General features: G+C 42.0%; 1 protein-coding gene and 1 pseudogene across 4 annotated transcripts in view; one reads left to right on the top strand and one right to left on the bottom strand.

The window, feature by feature from the left end:
* Nucleotides 1-918, bottom strand: LOC129867119 (ankyrin repeat domain-containing protein SOWAHB-like; annotated as a pseudogene).
* A 7,181-nt stretch (nt 919-8,099) lies between these two features.
* Nucleotides 8,100-25,833, top strand: part of LOC129821139 (septin-8-A-like) — a 38,640-nt gene continuing 20,906 nt past the window's right edge. Inside the window, exons 1-5 of one of the 4 annotated variants that reach the window (XM_055878479.1) lie at nt 8,100-8,469; nt 19,327-19,441; nt 19,723-19,918; nt 20,760-20,946; nt 22,454-22,615. In XM_055878479.1, the coding sequence (XP_055734454.1) occupies nt 8,440-8,469; nt 19,327-19,441; nt 19,723-19,918; nt 20,760-20,946; nt 22,454-22,615 (690 nt within the window). In that variant the 5' untranslated portion in view covers nt 8,100-8,439. The remainder of the gene's footprint in view (nt 8,470-19,326; nt 19,442-19,722; nt 19,919-20,759; nt 20,947-22,453; nt 22,616-25,833) is intronic. The other 3 variants (XM_055878485.1, XM_055878494.1, XM_055878502.1) reach the window with 3 other exon arrangements.

Raw genomic sequence — 25,833 nt, 5'->3', positions numbered from 1 at the left:
TCATGTCAGACTCATGTCACGTAAATACATCGGAGGTGGCTCTGTGCTTGGATGAACTTTCATCTCTCTCGTCCCTCGGGTCGTCACCCAGTGAATAAAAAGTGGGTCTTTGCTTGTGCTTTTTCCTTTGAAGATGCGATTTATCGTATGCAAGCCTTTGGAGAGTTCTGGGAAGATATCTAGCTCCTCCCTTTCCAGTTGGATAACTTCCTGGGGCTGGACCTTAGGTTCACCAAGTAGCTCCCTCACCTCAGCAGAAATCCCTTTGTGTAGGTAGTGAAATGGCTTCTTCGCACAATTGTCTCTTATATTCACATCCGCTCCATATTCACACACCAGCATGGCCAACACAAACCCCTGGTCATGCAATGCAGCAATGTGCAGTGGCGTGTACCCTCCATATATGTTCTGGCAGTGACGTCGAGGTCCATTCCACCTTGGCTGGATTTGTCGATGATCTTACCCACCATCTGACTGTTGCCCAGTGGAGGGCTGCGAATCCAGACATGAAGTCCTTCTTCTCTGCCAGCTGTGTGTCTCTAAAGAGCAGGCCATACACCTAACTCCAATGTCCAGCAGCAGATCTCACTAGCCACTCGTCCTCTGCCTTTTCCAGGGGGACTGTGGATGTGTACTTAAGCCCCTCCTTGGTATGGCTGAGCTCAAACCCACACTGTCAGTGGATGGTCTTCTCTTGGTTCTAGAAGAGCTGAAGGCATCTTGGTCAGGTGAGCCTCTCGTTTGAGGGTCATCATCATCTTCCGATTTTAGTTTATGGATCTCTATTCTGGTTAAGTTTGGAGGCATTTGTAAAGTCAGTGCAAATGGGTTCTGCACACTAGGGTTCTCTATCTTCCATGGATGCACAGTCCTTCCTGAGGGGCTATATTCTCTCTGTGCATCAGCCGTATGGTCCATGTTGAAATTCAGGGGCCTTTTAGGTTTGAAATCCACCTTTTTTAATTCCAGCTCTATAGGTGAGTGCACATCACTGTTATTTGAGACGCATTCACTGACACTTGGAATAACAGGTTCTTGGAGGTTTTCAGGACTTGAAGTCGCACAACCGCCACCTTGAGAATGTGCACTGTGCTCGATGTCCCATACAGGTGAGGATTCACCTGGCTCTGGGACCTCTTCACTTACAGGCTTTTTAACATGTACATAATTTGTTTCTCATAAACAATTGCTGATATTTTTCTTTAGCACAATATACCTGACATGTTCAATTTCTTTCACGACAGCAACAGTGTTTAACTAGAATAGATCCATGTGCTGTTTCTTCTCTGCGGGATCAGCGCAGTTCAGGGAACCTTTGAACTTACACAGTAACTCGGAATTCTTCAACTTCCCCCCCTCCTTCTATTAACAGCGAGATAATAGCTTCTTGAGTCAAATCCATTTCGAGCCCTAAAACCAAAAATGTAAATTAAGGACGAACGACCGAAAGTGAAAAGTCTTCTCAGACCTGTCAGATATGCAACACCTACAGTTGAAGTCGGAAGTTTACATACACATTAGCCAAATACGTTCAAACTCAGTTTTTCACAATTCCGGACATTTAATCCCAGTAAAGATTCCCTGTTTTAGGTCAGTTAGAATCACCACTTTATTTTAAGAATGTGAAATATCAGAATAATAGTATAGAGAAGGATTTATTTCAGGTTTTATTTCATTCATCACATTCCCAGTGGGTCACAAGTTTACATACACTCAATTAGTATTTGGTAGCATTGCCTTTAAATTGTTTAACTTGGGTCAAAAGTTACGGGTAGCTTTCCACAAGCTTCCCACAATAAGTTGGGTGAATTTTGGCCCCTTCCTCCTGACAGAGCCGATGTAACTGAGTCAGGTTTGTAGGCCTCCTTGCTCACACATGCTTTTTCAGTTCTGCCCACAAATTTTCTATAGGATTGAGGTCAAGGTTTTGTGATGGCCACTCCAATACCTTGACTTTGTTGTCCTTAAGCCATTTTGCCACAACTATTGAAGTATGTTTGGGGTCATTGTCCATTTGGAAGACCCAAGCTTTAACTTCCTGACTGATGTCTTGAGATGTTGCTTCAATATATGAACATTATTTTTCTCCCTCATGATGCCATCTATTTTGTGAAGTGCACCAGTCCCTCCTGCAGCAAAGCACCCTCACAACATGATGCTGCCACCCCCGTTCTTCACAGTTGGGATGGTGTTCTTCGGGTTGCAAGCCTCCCCCTTTTTCCTCCAATCATAAAGATGGTCATTATGGCCAAACAGTTCTATTTTTGTTTCATCAGTCCAAAGGGCATTTCTCCAAAAAGTACGATATTTGTCCCCATGTGCAGTTGCAAACCGTAGTCTGGCTTTCTTATGGCGGTTATGGAGTAGTGGCTTCTTCCTTGCTGAGCGGCCTTTCAGGTTATGTCGTTATAGAACTTGCTTTACTGTGGATATAGATACTTTTGTACCTGTTTCCTCCAGCATTTTCACAAGTTTCTTTGCTGTTGTTCTGGGATTGATTTGCACATTTCGCACCAAAGTACGTTCATCTCTAGGAGACAGAACGCGTCTCTTTCTTGAGCAGTATGACGGCTGTGTGGTCCCATGGTGTTTATACTTGTGTACTATTGTTTGTACAGATGAACAGATGGGCAGATTTCTTTTGATTTTCCCATGATGTCAGGCACTGAGGCACTGATTTTGAAGGTAGGCCTTGAAATACATCCACAGGTACACCTCCAATTGACTCAAATGATGTCAATTAGCCTATCAGAAGCTTCTAAAGCCATGACATAATTTTCTGGAATTTTCCAAGCTGTTTAAAGGCACAGTCAACTTATTGTATGTAAACTTCTGACCCACTGGAATTGTGATACAATGAGTTATAAGTGAAATAATCTGTCTGTAAACAATTGTTCGAAAAACGTATTGTGTCACGCACAAAGTAGATGTCCTAAACGACTTGCCAAAACTATAGTTCGTTAACAAGAAATTTGTGGAGTGGTTGAAAAACGAGTTTTAATGACTCCAACCTAAGTGTATGTAAACTTCTGACTTCAACTGTACCTACCTGCAGATTCCGGGAACACATGGAAATATTTTGAAAAATATGCTGACTTGTCTTGGGAGGTGGGCTCAGCTAGCTTGTAGTCGTCAGCGCATTATATAAATGTTAGCCTACTCCAACATTATTCAACGGTTAGCCAACAAAAAGTTTGAAAAAAATACCAAAAACACTAGGGAGTATCTGACCATTCACATATCTATTTCACACATGCATAGAATGATGAGCATTGATACATTTAAGTATTACAATATTTTAGGCAGAGGTGATGCAATGTTTCAAAAACAGTAGAAATGCCAGGCAACACTGTTTCAATACCAAAGACAAGGGGTGTATTCATTACGCCGAATGGCAGCGTCTCGTAAACTCATGGGTGGGGAGTGTGTCTCTTTGTTAATAGCTGGTGCGCAATCTCTAATATTAAGGAAGTCTCGAGGTTCTGCTTGCCTGAGTTAGAATACTTCATGATAAGCTGTAGACCATACTATTTACCAAGAGAATTTTCATCTATATTTTCCGTAGCTGTATATTTACCACCACAAACCGATGCTGGCACTAAGACCGCACTCAACAAGCTATTTAGGGCCATAAGCCAACAAGAAAATGCTCATCCGGAGGCAGTATTCCTAGTGGTCGGGGATTTTAATGCATGAAAACTGAAATCCGTTTGACCTCATTTCTACCAGCATGTCACCTGAGTGTGCAAAGCTGTCATCAAGGCAAATGATGGCTACTTTGAAGAATCTCAAATATGAAATATATTTTGATTTTTTAAAAACTTTTTTGGTTACTACATGATTCCATATGTGCTATTTCATAGTTTTGATGTCTTCACTATTATTCTACAATGTAAAAAATAGTAAAAATAAAGAAAAACCCTTGGATGAGTAGGTGTGTCCAAACCTTTGACTGGTACTGTATATGTACAGTACATAGCTACCTCAATTACCTTGTACCCTGCACATCGTCTCGGTACTGGTACTCCTTGTACAGTCGTGGCCAAATGTTTTGAGAATGACACAAATATTAATTTTCACTAAGTTTGCTGCTTCAGTGTCTTTAGATATTTTTGTCAGATGTTACTATGGAATACTGAAGTATAATTACAAGCATTTCATAAGTGTCAAAGGCTTTTATTGACAATTACATGAAGTTGATGCAAAGAGTCAATATTTGCAGTGTTGACCCTTCTTTTTCAAGACCTCTGCAATCCGCCCTGGCATGCTGTCAATTAACTTCGGGGCCACATCCTGACTGATGGCAGCCCATTCTTGCATAATCAATGCTTGGAGTTTGTCAGAATATGTGAGTTTTTGTTTGTCCACACGCCTCTTCTGGGGAGTTTCCTGGCCATGAACCCAAAATATCCATGTTTTGTTCCCCGAGCCACTTAGTTATCACTTTTGCCTTATGGCAAGGTGCTCCATCATGCTGGAAAAGGCATTGTTCATCACCAATGGTGGGAGAAGTTGCTCTCGGAGGATGTGTTGGTACCATTCTTTTTTCATGGCTGTGTTCTTAGGCAAAATTGTGAGTGAGCCCACTCCCTTGGCTGAAGAGCAACCCCACACATGAATGATCTCAGGATGCTTTACTGTTGGCATGACACAGGACTGATGGTAGTGCTCACCTTGTCTTCTCTGGACAAGCTTTTTTCTGGATGCCCCAAACAATCGGAAAGGGGATTCATCAGAGAAAATGACTTTACCCCAGTCCTCAGCAGTCCAATCCCTGTACCTTTTGCAGAATATCAGTCTGTCCCTGATGTTTTTTCTGGAGAGAAGTGGCTTCTTTGCTGCCCTTCTTGACACCAGGCCATCCTCCAAAAGTCTTCGCCCCACTGTGCATGCAGATGCACTCACACCTGCCTGCTGCCATTCCTGAGCAAGCTCTGTACTGGTGGTGCCCCGATCCCGCAGCTGAATCAACTTTAGGAGACGGTCCTGTCGCTTGCTGGACTTTCTTGGGCGCCCTTTTTGTGCAAAGCAATGATGACGGCACGTGTTTCCTTGCAGGTAACCATGGTTGACAGAGGAAGAACAATGATTCCAAGCACCACCCTCCTTTTGAAGCTTCAAGTCTGCTATTCAAACTCAATCAGCATGACAGAGTACTCTCCAGCCTTGTCCTCGTCAACAGTCACACCTGTGTTAACAAGAGAATCACTGACATGATGTCAGCTGGTCCTTTTGTGGCAGGGCTGAAATGCAGTGGAAATGTTTTTGGGGGATTCAGTTCATTTGTACGGCAAAGAGGGACTTTGTAATTAATAGCATTTTTTTTTACAAAACATTCACATTCAATCGACAACATACAGACGAACACAAACATCCACAACACTCTGCCCAGACCCACCTGCTCACACCCCCATCTCCCGTGCGCATATTACTCTTGCCACACGGCCTCAAACGGCACAATTTTGTTCCTCTCCGTAGCCCACACACTTTCAACATTTAGATAAAGCCTTTCCATTGTGTTAATGATGGAGGATTGGTTGATTTTCCGTTTTAAGTATAACTTTTTTCAAGATGATAGACGAGAAAGGTATTGTCCAACCCATCAGGTACAGTATCTCACTGCACCCGTATACAGTGGGGCAAAAAGTATTTAGTCAGCCACCAATTGTGCAAGATCTCCCACTTAAAAAGATGAGAGAGGCCTGTAATTTTCATCATAGGTACACTTCAACTATGACAGACAAAATGAGAATTTTTTTTCTCCAGAAAATCACATTGTAGGATTTTTAATGAATTTATTTGCAAATTATGGTGGAAAATAAGTATTTGGTCAGAGACAAAATTCACAAATTCTACACCACAATGGCAGAGTCATGTCTTAAAACAATGTCTACAAACAAGCAAGATTTCTGGCTCTCACAGACCTGTAACTTCTTCTTTAAGAGGCTCCTCTGTCCTCCACTCGTTACCTGTATTAATGGCACCTGGCACATATTAAAAGTACATTTACATTTGAATACTTCTGGCAGCCAACTTTCTAACTCCGCTCATAACCTTTGAACTTCATAGCATTCCTAGAAGGCATGGATTATTGAGTCATTGTACATTTTAAACTTAAGACATGACTCTGCCATTGTGATGTAGAATTTGTGAATTTTGTCTCTTGTGTAATACATTTTATACATTAGTTTATACTGGATTAAGCATTTTTGATAACTAGAAGTTCATTAGTTATGTTCCAACATTCCCTCTATATTGTGCCAATATCAGTTATTTTTTAAGTCTTGCTTCCAGTAGTTTATTATTTTTTTCTAAGAGATTGTCAGTTGGACAGGCTCTCTGCAAGGTTTTGTATATCTTACCGATCATATAAATATAATTTGCTGACTCAAATAGGGTTCCTACAAGATTGCTCTGTCCAAAAGATTTCAAATTGAAATTTGTTGATATGAAACTTTTAAGTTGCATGTATTTGGAAATATCTACATTTGTAACGGCTTTCCTCTTCCTCTTCATCAGAAGAGGAGGAACATGGAGGAACAACCAAGGCGCAGCGGAGTTTGTAGACATGATTTATTAAAGAAAAAACACGAACTCGACTAATACAATAACAAAACAAATAAACGGTGTAGACAGACCTAGACGACGAACTTACATAAAACATGAAGAACGCACGAATAGAGAAAATAGGCTACACAAATGAACAATGAACAAACAAACCGAAACAGTCCCGCGTGGTGTACAGACACAAGAGACAATCACCCACAACGAACACTGTGAAAACACCTACCTAAATATGACTCTTAATTAGAGGAACGCCAAACACCTGCCTCTAATTAAGAGCCATACCAGGCAACCCATAAACCAACATAGAAACAGAAAACATAGAATGCCCACCCAACCTCACGTCCTGACCAACTAACACATATAACAAACTAACAGAAATAGGTCAGGAACGTGACAACATTGGTCAGTCCAAAACTGCTTTTTAATTCATTCATAGAAATAAATGTATTTCCTATCACCAAGTAATTTATGTTTTTTATGCCTTTAGTTTTCCATGTAGACTAACTTATCTTTGAATACTGAAAAGCTCTTCAAGGATTGTTCCATAGGGTTGTGTTTTTAGGTCCTGTAGTGAAATTTGTTCTTGTAGAACACATTTGATTTTCTTCTATATTGTTAGTGTTCATAACTATGAAGTTGATGATGTTCTTAGCTTTTTCCTTAGAAAATAGACACAGATTTTTTTTTTTGGGGATGAGTATGCTCATCTTCAGTATGTACCCATTATTCCTCTTTAGTGCATTTAACTATATGTCGCAAGTAAAAGCCCTGGGTGGCAAATTGATACAATTGCAAGTCTGGAAGGTTAAAACCACCCTCTGATTTAGAAAGATGTAGAACTTTCATTTTTATTCTGTGAGTTGTATTTGCCCATATAAAGTCTGTTATGACCTAGTATACTTTTCAAAAGAATGTCTTCCGTGTGGTCATGGGTATTACCAAGAATAAATATAAAAACGTTGGGAGCCATGCCATTCTGTAGAGGTTTATTCTACCTGTAAGATTTATGGGAAAATTGTTCATTTTAATTAGATCTGTTTACGTATTGTTGAGTAATGTGGCAAATACTGTGTCCAGAATAACAGTTTTTTACTGCAGTAATTTTGCAGTGTACCTGCATTTAGAGTGCAGTACACTGCAGTTATTCTGCAATTACTGCATCCAAAATACAACAGTTGACTGCAGTTAATGCACTTTTACGACAGTTTCAAAACGGCAATCTTTTTTGTAAGGGCAGTGCAAACAGGAGGTGGGCGAGAGGTCATCTCTGTCTCGTGCCCCTTTCTAAACCGATTCATCAGATAATGCATTGTTTGTGTGTATATCAGTACATTTGTAACAGCCTAAACATAACGAGACTTATATTCGTTCAAATAAGCCTCACGTAATTCGACACTCTATCATAGACCTCCGTACAAAAAAGGGTTTATCTCATTAGGACAGATTTTGGGCGGAGTACAATCCTCTCGCTTCGCCTCTTACTCTCTTGCATCGATTGAAGAAAAACGAGGCCAAATCAGGTATTGCAGTCAAAGCTCTCTAAACTACAAATCCCGTGAGCGACCTGCAACGGCAAAAGCTTATCGATGGCTTTTCATAATCATCAGCGCTTGGAACGTCAATGATACAATGTTCAAAATGTTTCTTCCTCTGCAAAGATAATAACAACCGTTCCAAATGTTCAGCGCGCTCTCCTGTCGTCGCTTGCATACCTCCGACAGCATTCCTAAACCAAATGGGAGTTTCCAGGAAGTGGCCATATTGGAAGCACTACCAAGCTCGTTCCCCTGTGTCAGTTTACGGAGAGAGTGAGACGAGGGCAGTTAGTTCCCTTTTGCCTAGCTCGGCATTAAAACATATACATTCCGCACCATGGCTGCTACGGATGTAGACATATTTTCGGTAAGTACACTAATACAGTTTTCTGCCTATCAGCGTATCGCAATATGCATCTATGTAAGGGAATTTGTAATTATTCGTGGAAGTGTGGTCTATGTGGACTAACCGTAGTGAGCGGAGATGGTGGAAGTGATTTCTCTCAATAAGTGTTCACGTTGGATTGTCTTGATGGTGTTGTGTTCGGGACATGGCTCATTAATTATTTGCGAGTTTCGTAATGAGTTGACTACATACAGAGGCATATCGTTATTGCTGTATTGATAGTAGCCTATACCGGTAGTATGTGCATTGGTGTAATTCCTCATTGAGTTACACCAGCTGATTGCTGCTCATACCACGGTGTGGTACCAACGGGAAATTGTAGTGACCCCAAATCTCCCTTGACAAGCATTTAGCCTACCCCATATTAGCTACAATGTAGCAACATTGTTTACCAATCATTGGTTTGACCTTCTTCCTTTGAGAAACAATGCGGTTACATTGGAACTTCCTGTTGAAGTAGTCTAAAATTATGCTTAGGCTAGCCTACATACTAATTATTTAATGTTGTGATGGGGATTGAATTTCCTTTTTTAAGGGAAGATGGGCATCTTTTTGTTCAGTGGCCTAATTCAATTCTCAGGATTTTGAGTATTTTTATATATATATATTTTTCCCAGCACTTCATTGTTCATTGTTTCCGAGAACTATTAAACTGATGTTTTATTTTTTTATTTAACCTTTATTTAACTAGGCAAATCAGTTCAGAACAAATTCATATTTTACAATGACGGCCTACCCCGGCCAAACCCTCCCCCTAACCCGGACGAAGCTGGGCCAATTGTGTGCCGCCCTATGGGACTCCCGATCACGGCCGGTTGTGATACAGCCCGGGATCGAACCAGGGTCTGTAGTCACGCCTCTAGTACTGAGAAGCAGTGCCTTAGACCGCTGCGCAACTTGGGAGCCGTGATGTCGTAGTTCTTTCTGTCTGAATGCATCCCAAAACCTATCCCGAAGATACAATGTTGAATTGCATTGGATTCAACGTTTCTTCTCACAACCTCTAAAAGTCAGGATGTTGAATAAAAACATATTTTAACTTACTTTACCAGTTGTCTGTACGGTTGGTCTTTTTGCAGGTAGGAATGTGATACAATATATAAGAAAGGAAAGTATAATTACATTAACTTTTCAAAGCGTGGGTACGGAGTTCAGATTTCTATGATCTGAAACATGCGTAGAACCACGTTGGGCGCCATGCTTCAGGTGATGGAAATCTGAACGCACTACCAGCACATTGAAAAGTTGCAGTAATTAAATCAAATCAATAATTGTCACATGCTTCGTATCAACCGGTGTAGACTAACAGTGAAATGCTTACTAACGTGCCCTTCCCAACAGCGGAGAGAGGAAAAATAAAAAAATAATAGAACAAGGAATAAATACATAATGAGTAACAATAATTTGCCTATATTCACAGGGTGCCATTCCCGAGTCTATGTGCAAGGCTACAAGGTAATTGAGGTTGATATGTACATATAGGTGAGGATAAAGTGACTAGGCAACAGGATAGATAGATAAACAGTAGCAGCAGCGTATGTGATGAGTCCAAAGAGCTATTGCAAATAGGGTCAATGCACAGTCCGGGGTAGCAATTGGTTCAACTAATTATACTTTTCTATGGATACAGTCTCACACTCCAACTTGCAAAATGACCAACCACACGGACAACCGGTAAAGTAGGTTAAAACGTTTTCTTCAACATTCTGTCTTTCAGAGGTTGTGAGATAAAGCTTTTCTGATCCAAACGCTCATTTATGTCCATCGTAGAATTCAATGTAATTCAACGTCTGGTCTTCAGGGCAGTGTTCATTTTGGCAGCTATTTTTAGATTGTCTAGTTTTTAGTCTTAAAATACCTTTTTTTAGTTTTAGCCATGTTTAAGTAATTTCATCCTTCGTTAGTTTTAGTTATCAGTCGACTAAAACTCTGGACAATTTGTCTAGTTTTAGTCACAGCCATTTTAGTCACAAGTCAGTGCATTTTTTATATTAAATGATGAGTATTTAGGTATATTCAGATAGCCATGTCCAACTAGGCCTACTATTCCTTCGTGTACCTTAGCTGGCAACATTGATATTGTGGCCGATTTTAACCAATACCAGCCATAATTAACTCTATAGGCTATAGAGCTTTGACTACAGGTTAAACAATTTACAGCTCTGATTTTCTCCACATCATAACCAAAGGGGGTAAATAACAGTGGCATTCTAAAATGTAACATTGTTTGAGTTTTTTTCCCAGGTGTCTCGTTATTGTCATAGTTTTAGTCAGGAAAAATGGGTAATTGACAAGTAATTTTCGTGATAGTTATTGTTGACGAAATGAACACTGCTTCAGGCTACCCAAAACCTAAACCTGGATTATGAGTACATGTAATCAAAAACAATGCAAAATGTGAATGGTGTGTGTGAGGTATGAGGCTACAAAGACACCACACACGATGGTGTGATAAGCTTTTTTGGTACAGGTCCACAGTGTTGATTGAACTTTTAGCCAATTCTTAAGCACATTCCTTGAGTTGTTGAATTAGACAGTAAGCTCTAAATTGCTGGGATAAGTAGATTAACAGAGGAGTCACTCCTTCCTCAACTTGTCACATTTGATTTAAGGAAGGGAGATTTTTCACCCCGAAGAGAGGACACTCCCCAAATTGCAGATTGCATGCAGATACACTACTCCCTATAGGTTCCATTGTTTTGCCCAGTAGGGGCAGTGATTACAGAATGATCAACCCAAATGATTTAGATTTGAGTTTAGGGAATGCAGTGAAATTAGTGTGAGGAACCACTGTGTCATTCCTATTGACTACCCTAGTTTTATGTTGTAGCCTACGTTGCAACCAAGACGATTTGTTTGAAGGGCACTGTTAATTGTTCAATGGCACTGCCCCTGAACAGGCAGTTAACCCACTGTTCCTAGGCCGTCATTGAAAGTAAGAATTTGTTCTTAACCGACTTAGCCTAGTTAAATAAAGGTGAAATAAAACAAATGATGACTGGTTATTGATGGGGAGGATGTATGGTTGATTGCATTGATAGGTTGAACAAAGTAGGGTGCGCAAAGCTATGTGAAACAATCCGTGTCGAAACAATAAAACAAGAGTTGTAGGGGAGGATTGATCGTATTGTACTACAGCGATCTATTTTCGCCCTGATTTATATAATGAATTGCCCGTAGCGCCTGTAGAATGTTTGATGCTTACTGACCCCTAAGAACATCAGATGTGTAATGATGCCAACATAATGCATAACATTGGGCCACGCACATTGCCTTGAGATGGAAGGCATGCTAATGAGTTTTGACACTTTTTTTTAAAGAATTTCTTTTTTTGTTGTTGATGCATATTAGTAATCCTATAGTAGATATGCATCTGCTGCTTGCAAACCAGTAGTGTTATTTTCTTGGATATCCACTTTTTCTTTCACAGTCTTTTATTCTCAATCAGTGGCGGCTGCTCAAAGGAGGTAGGGGAGGAGGACCATCCTCAGTGAATTTCATAAAAATAGTGAAATTAAAATAGTACATTTTTAGGTAAAACCATTCTAAATATATTCACGTGACCAAATAATTGATTAAAACACACTGTGTTGCAATTGAAGTCTACAGTAGCCTCAACAGCACTCTGTAGGGTAGCACCATGGTGTAGCTGGAGGACAGCTAGTTTCAGTCCTCCTCTTGGTACATTGACTTCAATAAAAACCTAGGAGGCTCTTGGTTCTCACTCACTTCAATAGACTTACACAGTAATTATGACAACTTCCAGAGGACGTCCTCCTACTTATCAGAGGTCTTGCAGCATGAACTGACATGTTGTCCTCCCAATCAAAGGATCAGAGAATTAATCTATTACTGAAAGCATAAGCTACCGCTAGCTAGCACTGCAGGACATAGAATGTGAGTAGTTGACTCAGAGAGAAAGACAATAGTTGAACAGTTTTCAACAAATTAATTTCTTCAAAAATGAAGGAGAAGCGAGAGAGATTTCGTTTTTTGTCTTTTTTTCCACACTTTCAGTTTCACTTACTTAGCTAGCAAATGCAGATAGTTAGTTTAGTCAACTCAAACACCTGGATCAAACAGAGGAATGCCATGTTAGCTAGCTGTCTATAACTATCCAACACAACACTGGAACCCTTCCAAGTCAAGGTAAGCTTTTGGTTTTATTATTTTATTGCCACCGGGGCCCACCGGTGTAAATGCTGAACTGCTTAATGACTATACACTGTAACGTTACTGCACGATTGTAGCTGGTTTACTAACGCATTAGTTCTATTATCTAGTGCCAGTAGCAGCAGTAGTGTGTCGCTGATGGGTTGTGTGTTAGTTCACTAAAGCAGACCGACTTCAGGTGGGGATGAAAATTCTACTGGAAAATTCTACTGGAGGTCTCTGTCAGTTTGTCTGGGAATAAATCGTCCCAAGATCCATGTTTTGCCCTAAGGCTTAATGTTAACATTATGTTTTTTTGTTTAAGTACTTTGTCATTTGTAATGTATTGTCACAGGTCAAGCAAGGGGATGTACAAAGAGCTTTCAATTTTTGGCAAGGTTTACTAGCCTACCCGGCAATTACATGGAAATGGAATTACGCAGAGACTCTGATTTTTCACGATAGAATGTACAGTCGTGGCCAAAAGTTGAGAATGACACAAATATTAATTTCCACAAAGTTTGCTGCTTCAGTGTCTTTAGATATTTTTGTCAGATGTTACTATGGAACACTGAAGTATAATTACAAGCATTTCATAAGTGTCAAAGGCTTTTATTGACAATTACATGAAGTTTATGCAAATAGTCTATTTGCAGTGTTGACACTTCTTTTCAAGACGTCTGCAAAACGCCATGGCATGCTGTCAATTAACTTCTGGGCCACATCCTGACTGATGGCAGCCCGTTCTTGCATAATCAATGCTTGGAGTTTGTCAGAATGTGTGGGTTTTTGTTTGTCCACCTACCTCTTGAGGATTGACCACAAATTCTCAATGGGATTAAGGCCTGGGGAGTTTCCTGGCCATGGACTCAAAATATTGATGTTTTGTTCCCCCGAGCCACTTAGTTATCACTGTTGCCTTATGGCAAGGTGCTCCATCATGCTGGAAAAGGCATTGTTCGTCACCAAACTGTTCCTGGATGGTTGGGAGAAGTTGCTCTCGGAGGATGTGTTGGTACCATTCTTTATTCATGGCTGTGTTCTTAGGCAAAATTGTGAGTGAGCCCACTCCCTTGGCTGAAGAGCAACCCCACACATGAATGATCTCAGGATGCTTTACTGTTGGCATGACACAGGACTGATGGTAGTGCTCACCTTGTCTTCTCTGGACAAGCTTTTTTCTGGATGCCCCAAACAATCGGAAAGGGGATTCATCAGAGAAAATGACTTTACCCCAGTCCTCAGCAGTCCAATCCCTGTACCTTTTGCAGAATATCAGTCTGTCCCTGATGTTTTTCCTGGAGAGAAGTGGCTTCTTTGCTGCCCTTCTTGACTTCAAAAGTCTTCGCCTCACTGTGCGTGCAGATGCACTCACACCTGCCTGCTGCCATTCCTGAGCAAGCTCTGTACTGGTGGTGCCCTAATACCGCAGCTGATTCAAATTTAGGAGATGGTTCTGGTGCGTGCTGGACTTTCTTGGGCGCCCTGAAGCCTTCCTCACAACAATTGAACCGCTCTCCTTGAAGTTCTTGATCATCCGATTAATGGTTGATTTAGGTGCCATCTTACTGGCAGCAATATCCTTGCCTGTGAAGCCCTTTTTGTGCAAAGCAATGACGACAGCACGTGTTTCCTTGAGGGGTCACCATGGTTGACAGAGGAAGAACAATGATTCCAAGCACCACCCTGTTTTTGAAGCTTCCAGTCTGTTTTTCAAACACAATCAGCATGACAGAGTGATGTTAACAAGAGAATCACTGACATGTCAGCCGTTCCTTTGTGGCAGGGCTGAAATGCAGTGGAAATGTTTTTTTTGGGGATTCTGTTCATTTGCATGGCAAAGAGGGACTTTGCAATTAATTGCAATTAATCTGATCACTCTTCAAAACATTCTGGAGTATATGCAAATTGCCATCATACAAACTGAGGCAGCAGACTTTGTGAAAATTAATATTTGTCATTCTCAAAACTTTATACCAAAAAAATCAACAACATTGATTTCAAAGTGTAACAAACCATAGGACTCTATGCACAAGGATGACTTTTAATAATTTCCACTGAACTTTTTACAAAAACACATTTACAGGAAGAACTGCAGATAAAGTTTTGTAACAGAATAACACCGAGGGAGATTTTACTGTGATTTAGTTACCAAACTTTGCATCTGTACATTTTTTTGTTGTTGCTTTTTTAAATTGTTCAAGGTAGTCATTGTGTACAGAGTGTTATGGTTTGTTAACATTGATTTTCAACGTTTTTGGTTGGCATACATTTTAAAGTGGAAAAATCTCAGCATAGTTCTGTCACTTTGGCAATAGCCCCTACATATTTCTGAGCTCAGCCGTTTCCCATGCTCATCACTGGATCAAGAGGAAGCGTGGTGTTTCCTTTCCAAGGAACTTTTAACCAGAGTCTCTCTGAAAGGCACCATCTCACGATTCTCCTTAAACTATTACTTTGCACTCCTATACGGACTCCATTCCCTGACTAGTGTGACGGATGGATGCCTCTCAGCTTGTGTGACGTGTGCATTCAGTCAGTTCATCTCTGGGGAGTTTGTGTCCACGTCCGCAGTTCTGTATGATCCTTGAGAAAACACACTGGAGCAGGTTTTGTGTTTGTTTGCATTCCCTTTGTGGCCCTCAGTCGATTCCAATTGCACACAGGCCTGCCTGCACTGCTCAGCTCTTAGGCTGTGTCCGGTGACATCACCCCCCCAAATATGCAGTCTTTGTAGGAAAGGCCAAGCCAGACACATGTGGACGAGCCCATTGATCTCAAGATGGTCTCTCTGCTATCCCTGCACAACGGAGATGAGTAAGATAAGGGACTACATTATTGTTCACCCCCCCCCCCCCCCCAGTGACTCATCATTAGAGATTAGCTGTTGTTCACTGAGGTGGGAGTAGGCTCACTCCCTAACCGTTGCAGTTGCCAGATTTATTTTGTGTGACCTCAATTAATCCCACTTGGTCTTTGGAATCTCTAGTCTCTTCTCTGTGCAGAGATGCCACCTCCTGTTTGAAGGACTCCAGCTCCATCCTCAGCACTCTCCAGAGTGCTCATCTCATTATTTAAGCTTTAAGGCACATTATGATGAGCTGTATAATGTATTATCAGAAAATGTCATATGCATAGGGAACAAATGGAATCTGGTGGTGGTATTTCGTATTGCTTATGTCCTAGATTCAGAGTAATACATTTTCTCTCAGTGCTTTCACCCCCTCGCATATCTTCGTACTTCCGGCGCCGACCAAGATGGCCGCCTCGCTTCGCGTTCCTAGGAAAATATGCAGTATTTTGTTTTTTTATGTGTTATTCCTTACATTGGTACCCCAGGTAATCTTAGGTTTCATTACATACAGTCGGGAGGAACTACTGAATATAAGAGCAACGTCAACTCACCATCGTTACAACCAGGAATATGACTTTCCCGAAGCGGATCCAGTGTTTTGCCTTCCACCCAATACAATGGATCTGATCCCAGCCGGCGACCCTAAGTGACGCCGAAAAAGGGGCAAACGAAACGGTCTCCTGGTCAGGCTTCGGAGACGGGCACATCGCGCTCCACTCCCTAGCATACTACTCGCCAATGTCCGGTCTCTTGACAATAAGGTTGATGAAATCCGAGCACGGGTAACATTCCAGCGAGACATCAGGGATTGTAACGTTCTCTGCTTCACGGAAACATGGCTCACTCAAGAGACGCTAACGGAGTCGGTGCAGCCAGCTGGTTTCTTCACGCATCGTGCCGACAGAAACAAACATCTTTCTGGTAAGAAGAGGGGCGGGGGTGTATGCCTTATGATTAACGAGACGTGGTGTGATCATAACAACTTACAGGAACTCAAGTCATTCTGTTCACCTGATCTAGAATTCCTCACAATCAAATGTCGACCGCATTATCTACCAAGGGAATTCTCTTCGATTATAATCACAGCCGTATATATCCCCCCCCAAGCAGACACATCGATGGCCCTGAACGAACTTTATCTGACTCTTTGTAAACTGGAAACCACACACCCTGAGGCTGCATTCATCGTAGCTGGGGATTTTAACAAAGCAAATCTGAAAACAAAACTCCCTAAATTCTATCAGCATATCGATTGTGCTACCAGGGCTGGTAAAACCTTGGATCATTGTTATACTAACTTCCGCGACGCATATAAGGCCCTCCCCCGCCCTCCTTTCGGATAAGCTGACCACGACTCCATTTTGTTGCTTCCAGCCTACAAACAGAAACTAAAACAACAAGCTCCCTCGCTCAGGTCTGTTCAACGCTGGTCCGACCAATCTGATTCCACGCTTCAAGACTGCTTCGCTCACGTGGATTGGGATATGTTCCGCATTGCGTCCAACAACAATATTGACGAATACGCTGATTCGGTGAGCGTGAAACTGAAAGCGCGAACCACTGCTTTTAACCAGGGCAAGGTGACCGGAAACATGACTGAATACAAACAGTGTAGCTATTCTCTCCGCAAGGCAATCAAACAAGCTAAGTCCCAGTATAGAGACAAAGTAGAGTCGCAATTCAACAGCTCAGACACAAGAGGTATGTGGCAGGGTCTACAGTCAATCACGGATTACAAAAAGAAAACCAGCCCCGTTGCGGACCAGGATGTCTTGCTCCCAGACAGGCTAAATAACTTTTTTGCTCGCTTTGAGGACAATACAGTGCCACTGACACGGCCCGCTACCAAAACCTGCGGGCTCTCCTTCACTGCAGCCGAGGTGAGTAAAACATTTAAACGTGTTAACCCTCGCAAGGCTGCAGGCCCAGACGGCATTCCCAGCCGCGTCCTCAGAGCATGCGCAGACCAGCTGGCTGGTGTGTTTAAGGACATATTCAATCAATCCTTATCCCAGTCTGCTGTTCCCACATGCTTCAATAGGGCCACCATTGTTTCTGTTCCCAAGAAAGCTAAGGTAACTGAGCTAAACGACTACCGCCCCGTAGCACTCACTTCTGTCATCATGAAGTGCTTTGAGAGACTAGTCAAGGACCATATCACCTCCACCCTACCTGACACCCTAGACCCACTCCAATTTGCTTACCGACCCAATAGGTCCACAGACGATGCAATCGCAACCACACTGCACACTGCCCTAACCCATCTGGACAAGAGGAATACCTATGTGAGAATGCTGTTCATCGACTACAGCTCAGCATTTAACACCATAGTACCCTCCAAACTCGTCATCAAGCTCGAGACCCTGGGTCTCGACCCCGCCCTGTGCAACTGGGTCCTGGACTTCCTGACGGGCCGCCCCCAGGTGGTGAGGGTAGGTAACAACATCTCCACCCCGCTGATCCTCAACACCGGGGCCCCACAAGGGTGCGTTCTGAGCCCTCTCCTGTACTCCCTGTTCACCCACGACTGCGTGGCCATGCACGCCTCCAACTCAATCATCAAGTTTGCGGACGACACTACAGTGGTAGGCTTGATTACCAACAACGACGAGACGGCCTACAGGGAGGAGGTGAGGGCCCTCGGAGTGTGGTGTCAGGAAAATAACCTCACACTCAACGTCAACAAAATAAAGGAGATGATTGTGGACTTCAGGAAACAGCAGACGGAGCACCCCCCTATCCACATCGACGGGACAGTAGTGGAGAAGGTGGAAAGTTTTAAGTTCCTCGGTGTACACATCACGGACAAACTGAATTGGTCCACCCACACAGAAAGCGTTGTGAAGAAGGCGCAGCAGCGCCTCTTCAACCTCAGGAGGCTGAAGAAATTCGGCTTGTCACCAAAAGCACTCACAAACTTCTACAGATGCACAATCGAGAGCATCCTGTCGGGCTGTATCACCGCCTGGTACGGCAACTGCTCCGCCCACAACCGTAAGGCTCTCCAGAGGGTAGTGAGGTCTGCACAACGCATCACTGGGGGAAAACTACCCGCCCTCCAGGACACCTACACCACCCAATGTCACAGGAAGGCCATAAAGATCATCAAGGACAACAACCACCCAAGCCACTGCCTGTTCACCCCGCTATCATCCAGAAGGCGAGGTCAGTACAGGTGCATCAAAGCAGGGACCGAGAGACTGAAAAACAGCTTCTATCAAGGCCATCAGACTGTTAAACAGCCACCACTAACATTTAGTGGCCGCTGCCAACATACTGACTCAACTCCAGCCACTTTAATAATGGGAATTGATGGAAATTATGTAAAAATGTACCACTAGCCACTTTAAACAATGCCACTTAATATAATGTTTACATACCCTACATTACTCATCTCATGTACTCTATATCATCTACTGCATCTTGCCATCTTTATGTAATACATGTATCACTAGCCACTTTAAACTATGCCACTTTATGTTTGCATACCCTACATTACTCATATCATATGTATATACTGTACTCTATACCATCTACTGCATCTTGCCTATGCCGTTCTGTACCATCACTCATTCATATCTTTATGTACATATTCTTTATCCCTTTACACTTGTATGTATAAGGTAGTAGTTGTGGAATTGTTAGGTTAGATTACTTGTTGGTTATTACTGCATTGTCGGAACTAGAAGCACAAGCATTTCGCTACACTCGCATTAACATCTGCTAACCATGTGTATGTGACAAATAAAATTTGATTTGATATCTCTAGCCCTGCCATCAGTGTTCATTTATTTAATACTTTCTTTTTGCAGAATGAAGAAAAGCGTAACCTCAGTTTGGGCGGCCATGTTGGTTTTGACAGTCTTCCTGATCAGCTGGTCAGTAAATCGGTGACACAGGGTTTCTGCTTCAACATCCTCTGTGTAGGTGAGTATCAAACCACATGGTAGTGCTACTGTTACTGCACTATCTCAGGGCACCCTATTCCCTATATAGTGCACTACTTTTAACCAGGGCCTATAGGTCTCTGGACAAAAGTAGTGCACTATATAGGGAATCGGGTGCCATTCGGTATGCAGCCAGGGTTGTTTCTGTCTTTGACATGAACGAGAATTAAGACTTCTGCTCCTGTGAAGAGGCTGAGAGAAGAATGTCCCCCCTGAGAGTTACTGAGACCTAACAACACTTTTCCCTCTCTTGCCTCCTAGGGGAAACGGGTATTGGCAAGTCGACGTTAATGAATACACTTTTTAACACAATGTTTGAGAACGAGGAGGCCAGCCACTACCAGAATGGCGTGTGTATGCGGCCCAGAACATACGATCTCCAGGAGAGCAACGTCCACCTAAAGCTGACTATTGTGGACACTGTGGGGTTCGGGGACCAGATCAACAAAGAGGAGAGGTAAGCAGCAGTTGCTTAGCATCCTACTTTCAGCTGTTCACTAATTGAAGCATTGCCATTGAGTTTCTTTATCCTTTTCATACTCTCACAGTGTATGATAACATGCCATCTTTTAGAGTAAATTGCTTACATTGCCTGGAATGTAGACAAGACAAGCAGTCGCTGTCATTTTTCAGGAAATCCCCCCCCCCCTGAATGGAGCGGGGTTTAGAATGATGATGAGGAGGACATTCTTGGTTTGAACTACAGCTGTGGGACTGAGTGTTTTGTGTGATCTCCGCAGCAAGCGGGCTCACACGCCCCTGAATGATACAGTGGGAGGAACAGGCCGTAACTCATGTTGTTTGGGAAAACGCTGCAGCAATAATGCGTCCCAAATAGTCTTTAAAGGTCATCAGTGACACGTTCTGGGAAAATAGCTTAGAGATGTTAAAGTCAAGGTTAAACGTTGTGTATATATGTTCTTGGCAAGCCTTTAGATCACTTATTTACCCTACATGCTACAGTATAGTGATGGACACAGGGATGTGACTAGTACTTTTAGTCCTTGATTTCACAAGCTAACCAGGGTTTAACAGTGACTTTGTGTGATTTATATTTTTTTTGGCTCACTTCCTCAGAATGCTAGACTAAACACACTGGCATATTACATGTTCACCTCTGTGACCTCTTAAATATTTTTTTACATAAGTAGATGCTGGATGCTTGAATAAAGATCATTTCTGTACACAGACATCTGATACCCCCACTGGCAACTTTGAAAGAAACAAAGAAAGTACATGGAATCAAAGTCAAACTTTGTTTTACACTTCGTTAAACTACCTTGCTTTTCCTTTTGCAGTTATAAACCGATAGTGGACTATATCGACACACAGTTTGAAAACTACCTTCAGGAAGAGCTGAAAATCAAGCGCTCCCTCTTCAACTACCACGACGGGAGGATCCACATCTGTCTGTACTTCATCGCTCCCACTGGGCATTCACTGAAGTCCTTGGATTTAGTTACCATGAAGAAACTGGACAGCAAGGTAAAGGATCACTACCACCAATGCCTTGTGGGCAAAAAAACAGACTACATCCTATTGTTTGACTTAAAAAAGATGTCACTTTAACTGGTATGAATTTCAGTTGTAGAATAGTCAGATATTCATGTAGGGCTGGGGACCCACAATGTTCTAGAAAAGGAAGCGACAGACATTCCACAACATTTTATTGGATAGGATTTCCTGAGGTTTATATCATACCCCTAGTGTATTGGTCAGAATTATTAAGCAAGTATGATGCTGTGACTTCTTACTTCTATGAAGATCTTTTTTCGTTCATGGTTTCGTGTGAGTAACTGGGTATTGGGCAGCAGATCCATATTTTAGAACAATACATTGAGTTCAGCCAATTGGAAACATGAATGGTCGGTGCCTCGATTAGTGAACTTGCGGAATTCATCTCATCGCTATTGCAGTTGAAGCGAGGGAGAGGGAGTGTCACAACTAGCTATTTTTTTATTTTTTTTAGTTACCCAAAAGGGGTGGGTGAAATGTGTGAAACACTCAGGCTGAGACAGACCTGACAGTGCATACAGTACTCAAACCCCTATTAGCGACAACCCTACAGAGCTTGTATATCAGGCCGGTTGTACGGCCTATAAAGCGGTTCTAGGAGTGGTGCAGAGGCAATTACAGGCTTGTTTGTGTTTGGTAATGCAATGACGCATATCAAACCGATAGTGTGGTCATGAGCAAAGCATAGTAGCTTACTTTAGCCAATACTCTCCTCCATCATGGCTGGAGGCAAAGAGCAGACTATAAATCAGCTTGTATTTTATTTAAAGGTCTATGATGTAAAGCATACAGGCAATGGAGTTTGACTTACACTTCCAGAAAGGCTATTAAGCCGGAACGGTGACAGTTAAAAAGGTGGTCTGGTCTAGGGACTGTAGAGATGGGTGTCTGCTCTTTTACCTCAATAGACTTTTTGTAAAGGATGGAAGAAACCATGTAAAACAACCATCACATCTGTATTGTAGCAAAATGATTGTGAATGGTCACATCGAATAAGGCCTCCTTTTGACCTTAACAAACTATATCCTATATAGCCTGGAGGTGATGAGCGACGTCGGTGACTAAATCTGTCGTCCCAGTAATCCGAGGAGCCAAAGAAAAACGGTCACAATGTGTTTATTTTCCCATCTGTTTTAGAGCAGAGATGGGACACCATTCAGTTTTTCTTAATTGCTGTTTGTTTTATTTCTCTGTGTGGGTTTGACTGAGCTCAACCCATCGTGGTTGCATAGTGCCTCTTTTGAGACATTCAGTAATTTGAATATTTGTTGATGACACTGGCAAATTCAGATGCTCTGACTCATTTATTTTCAGCGTCTTATCTAATCATGCTTTGATTTGTAATTGTACGACACACCCGCCATAACCCTTCCAAACCTTTGCAGAATATCTGAAGATATTCGAAGGAATAACCTCAAAGCAAACCAAGTGGAGTTGATCTTAAGGCCAGAAATATACATTTTTTTTAATACTTTAGGTGAATATAATCCCCATCATCGCTAAGGCTGACACAATCTCCAAGAGCGAGCTCCATAAATTCAAGATCAAGATCATGAGCGAGCTGGTGAGCAACGGAGTGCAGATCTACCAGTTCCCCACAGACGATGATGCAGTCACCGAGATCAACTCCTCCATGAATGTGAGTCTCTCTGTCTTTGTACAGTCACTCAGTGTTAACCTCACTGTATAGGAATGTATGGTTTTAATAGCTGCACATAGTTTCCTCCCTTTGAAACTGCCTCCGTTTGTACTATTTTCCAACTGTAGAGAGCTGTGAGGAACTGCACGAAGCGTTCTCTGTGCCAGCTATTTCCTAATATGTAAATCAGGGATGGGCAACTGGCGGCTCACAGATAAAAAAAATAATAATTGTGTGAATGTAATATATACATACATACGGTTGAAGTCGGAAGTTGGAGTTGCAGTCATTAAAACTCGTTTCTCAACCACTCCACAAATTTCTTGTTAATAAACTATAGTTTTGGCAAGTCGGTTAGGACTACTACTTCAGTTAGGACTACTATCTACTTTGTGCATGACACAAGTAATTTTTCCAACAACTGTTTACAGACAGATTATTTCACTTATAATTCACTGTATCACAATTCCAGTGGGTCAGAAGTTTACATACACTAAATTGACTGTGCCTTTTAAACAGCTTGGGAAATTCCAGAAAATTATGTCATGGTTTTAGAAGCTTCTGATACGCTAATTGACATAATTTGAGTCAATTGAAGGTGTACCTGTGGATGTATTTCAAGGCCTACCTTCAAACTCAGTGCCTCTTTGCTTGACATCATGGGGAAATCAGCCAAGAACTCAGAAACCTCCACGAGTCTGTTTCATCCTTGGGAGCAATTTCCAAACGCCTGAAGGTACCACGTTCATCTGTTCGAACAATAGTATGCAAGTATCAACACCATGGGACCACGCTGCCGTCATACCGCTCAGGAAGGAGACGCGTTCTGTCTCCTCGAGATGAACGTACTTTGGTGCGAAATATGCAAATCAATCCCAGAACAACAGCAAAGGACCTTGTGAAGATGCTAGAGGAAACCGGTACAAAAGTATCTATATCCACAGTAAATTGAGTCCTATATCGACATAACCTAAAAGGTAGCTCAGCAAGGAAGAAGCCACTGCTCTAAAACCGCATAAAAAATCCAGACTACGGTTTACAACTGCACATGGGGAGAAAGATCTTACTTTTTGGAGAAATGTCCTCTGGTCTGATAAAACAACAAAAATAGAGCTGTTTGGCCATAATGACCATTGTCATGTTTGGAGGAAATAGGGGGAAGCTTGCAAGCCGAAGAACACCATCCCAACCGGGAAGCACAGGGGTGGTAGCATCATGTTGTGCGGGTGCTTTGCTGCAGGAGGGACTGGTACACTTCACAAAATAGATGGCATCATGAGGCAGAAAAGTATGTGGATATATTGAAGCAACATCTCAAGACATCAGTCAGGAAGTTAAAGCTTGGTTCCAAATGGGTCTTCCAAATGGACAATGACTCCAAGCATACTTCCAAAGTTGTGGCAAAATGGCTTAAAGACAACAAAGTCAAGGTATTGGAGTGGCCATCACAAAGCCCTGACCCCAATCCTATAGACATATTGTGGGCAGAACTGAAAAAGCGTGTGCGAGCGAGGAGGCCTACAAACCTGACTCGGTTACACCAACTCTGTCAGGAGGATTTGGCCAAAATTCACCCAACTTATTGTGGAAGGCTACCCGTAACGTTTGACCCAAGTTAAACAATTTAATGGCAATGCTACCAAGTACTAATTGAGTGCATGTAAACTGCTGACCCACTGGGAATGTGATGAATGAAATAAAGGCTGAAATAAATAATTCTCTCCTATTATTTTGACATTCTTAAAATAGTGGTGATCCTAACTGAACTAAGACAGGGAATTTCTACTGAGTTTAAATGCATTTGACTAAAGTGTATGTAAACTTCTGACTTCAACTGTGTACTCAGCATGAAAAGAGAAGTCCCTTTTTCAGGACCCTGTCTTTCAAAGATAATTAGTTAAAATCCAAATAACTTCACAGAACTTCATTGTAAAGGGTTTAAACACCGTTTCTCATGCTTGTTCAATGAACAATAAACAATTAATGAACATGCACCCGTGGAACGGTCATTAAGACACTAACAGCTTACAGACGGTCGGCAATTAAGGTCTCAGTTATGAAAACTTAGGACACTAAAGAAGCCTTTCTACTGACTCTGAAAAACACCAAAAGAAAGATGCCCATTGTCTATAGGTTAGGGCAACTTTTGATGGGGTCCACATAAAAAAATAACTCATCACGAGGGCCCACAGTGGCTCGTGGGCCCCACCATTGTTTGTAATTCGACCATGCTTACTTCAAGTTTAGATTGCAGGCCGCTAGACTAACTTACTGATCAAATAGAAAATGGGCTAATTGAGTGACTGCTGATGCACAGCTACATTTTGAAATTGCACCTTGTTCATTCTATTTTTCTTTCTCTACAGTAAATTAAGACCCTGATTGAGTTAAAACATTTTTAGATTTTTTGTTGTTGTGAAATTCGGCCGAGGGCTTACAAAAGGGTTACCAGTTACCCATCCCTGCTCTATGCTATACTTTTTTGTTTTGTCACAAATTGAAATTAGGCAAACTATTATAATTTTAGCAACCAGGAAATGACGGAGCCCTTTCTGCGTAGTGCATCTTTTAAGAAAAGCTTTCAATCGTGCCAGCCTTCTCTTAATTTCTATTCGGTGTCTGAACTGCGCCTTAAGTCGTTTTTAATTCTTAAGCGTCTATTGACGCACCTGTGCGTCAATCTCAGTAACGTAATACAAATATCCCCATCAAAATCTGTCAGTTTAAGCTAGAGATCATGTTTTTAGCACGGTCTGCATGTCAATCCACCGCATCCGCTCACGTCGGCCTTCCACATCTGCGGTGGAAGGTTGCCGAGCTACAGAAGTGTTTGTCAGACCATGAGACATCCCGAAAATTGGTCTTGGAACAAAAACACTTGTAATGCCCAAACGGTTTGGTCCAAAAACACTCTCTGGGAAGGGGAGACTCATGAACACTATGGTGTTCTCTGTTTTGCTCTACGACCCCCCTCAAGTGTCACTCGTCTGAAAGTAACTCATACAAAGAATTGGAGGTGGTTTTGTGCCAACAAAAATAAGGGGTTAAAAATGTGTCCAAAAACTCATATCCTGAGCTTGCTCCTAGATATAGGACAGACACTTTAAAACCTTATTTTTTTGCCCGTCTTTTTTGCAATTCATGAATGTGTTGTTCTATGTGTTTCTATGGGCTATAGTATTAAAGGCCAAATTCAATATCTTATCCCCACAAAAAAA

The sequence above is a fragment of the Salvelinus fontinalis genome, chromosome 2 (genome assembly GCF_029448725.1).
Source record: "Salvelinus fontinalis isolate EN_2023a chromosome 2, ASM2944872v1, whole genome shotgun sequence".
Taxonomy (NCBI): domain Eukaryota; kingdom Metazoa; phylum Chordata; class Actinopteri; order Salmoniformes; family Salmonidae; genus Salvelinus; species Salvelinus fontinalis.
This window is presented reverse-complemented; position numbering and strand designations above follow the sequence as displayed.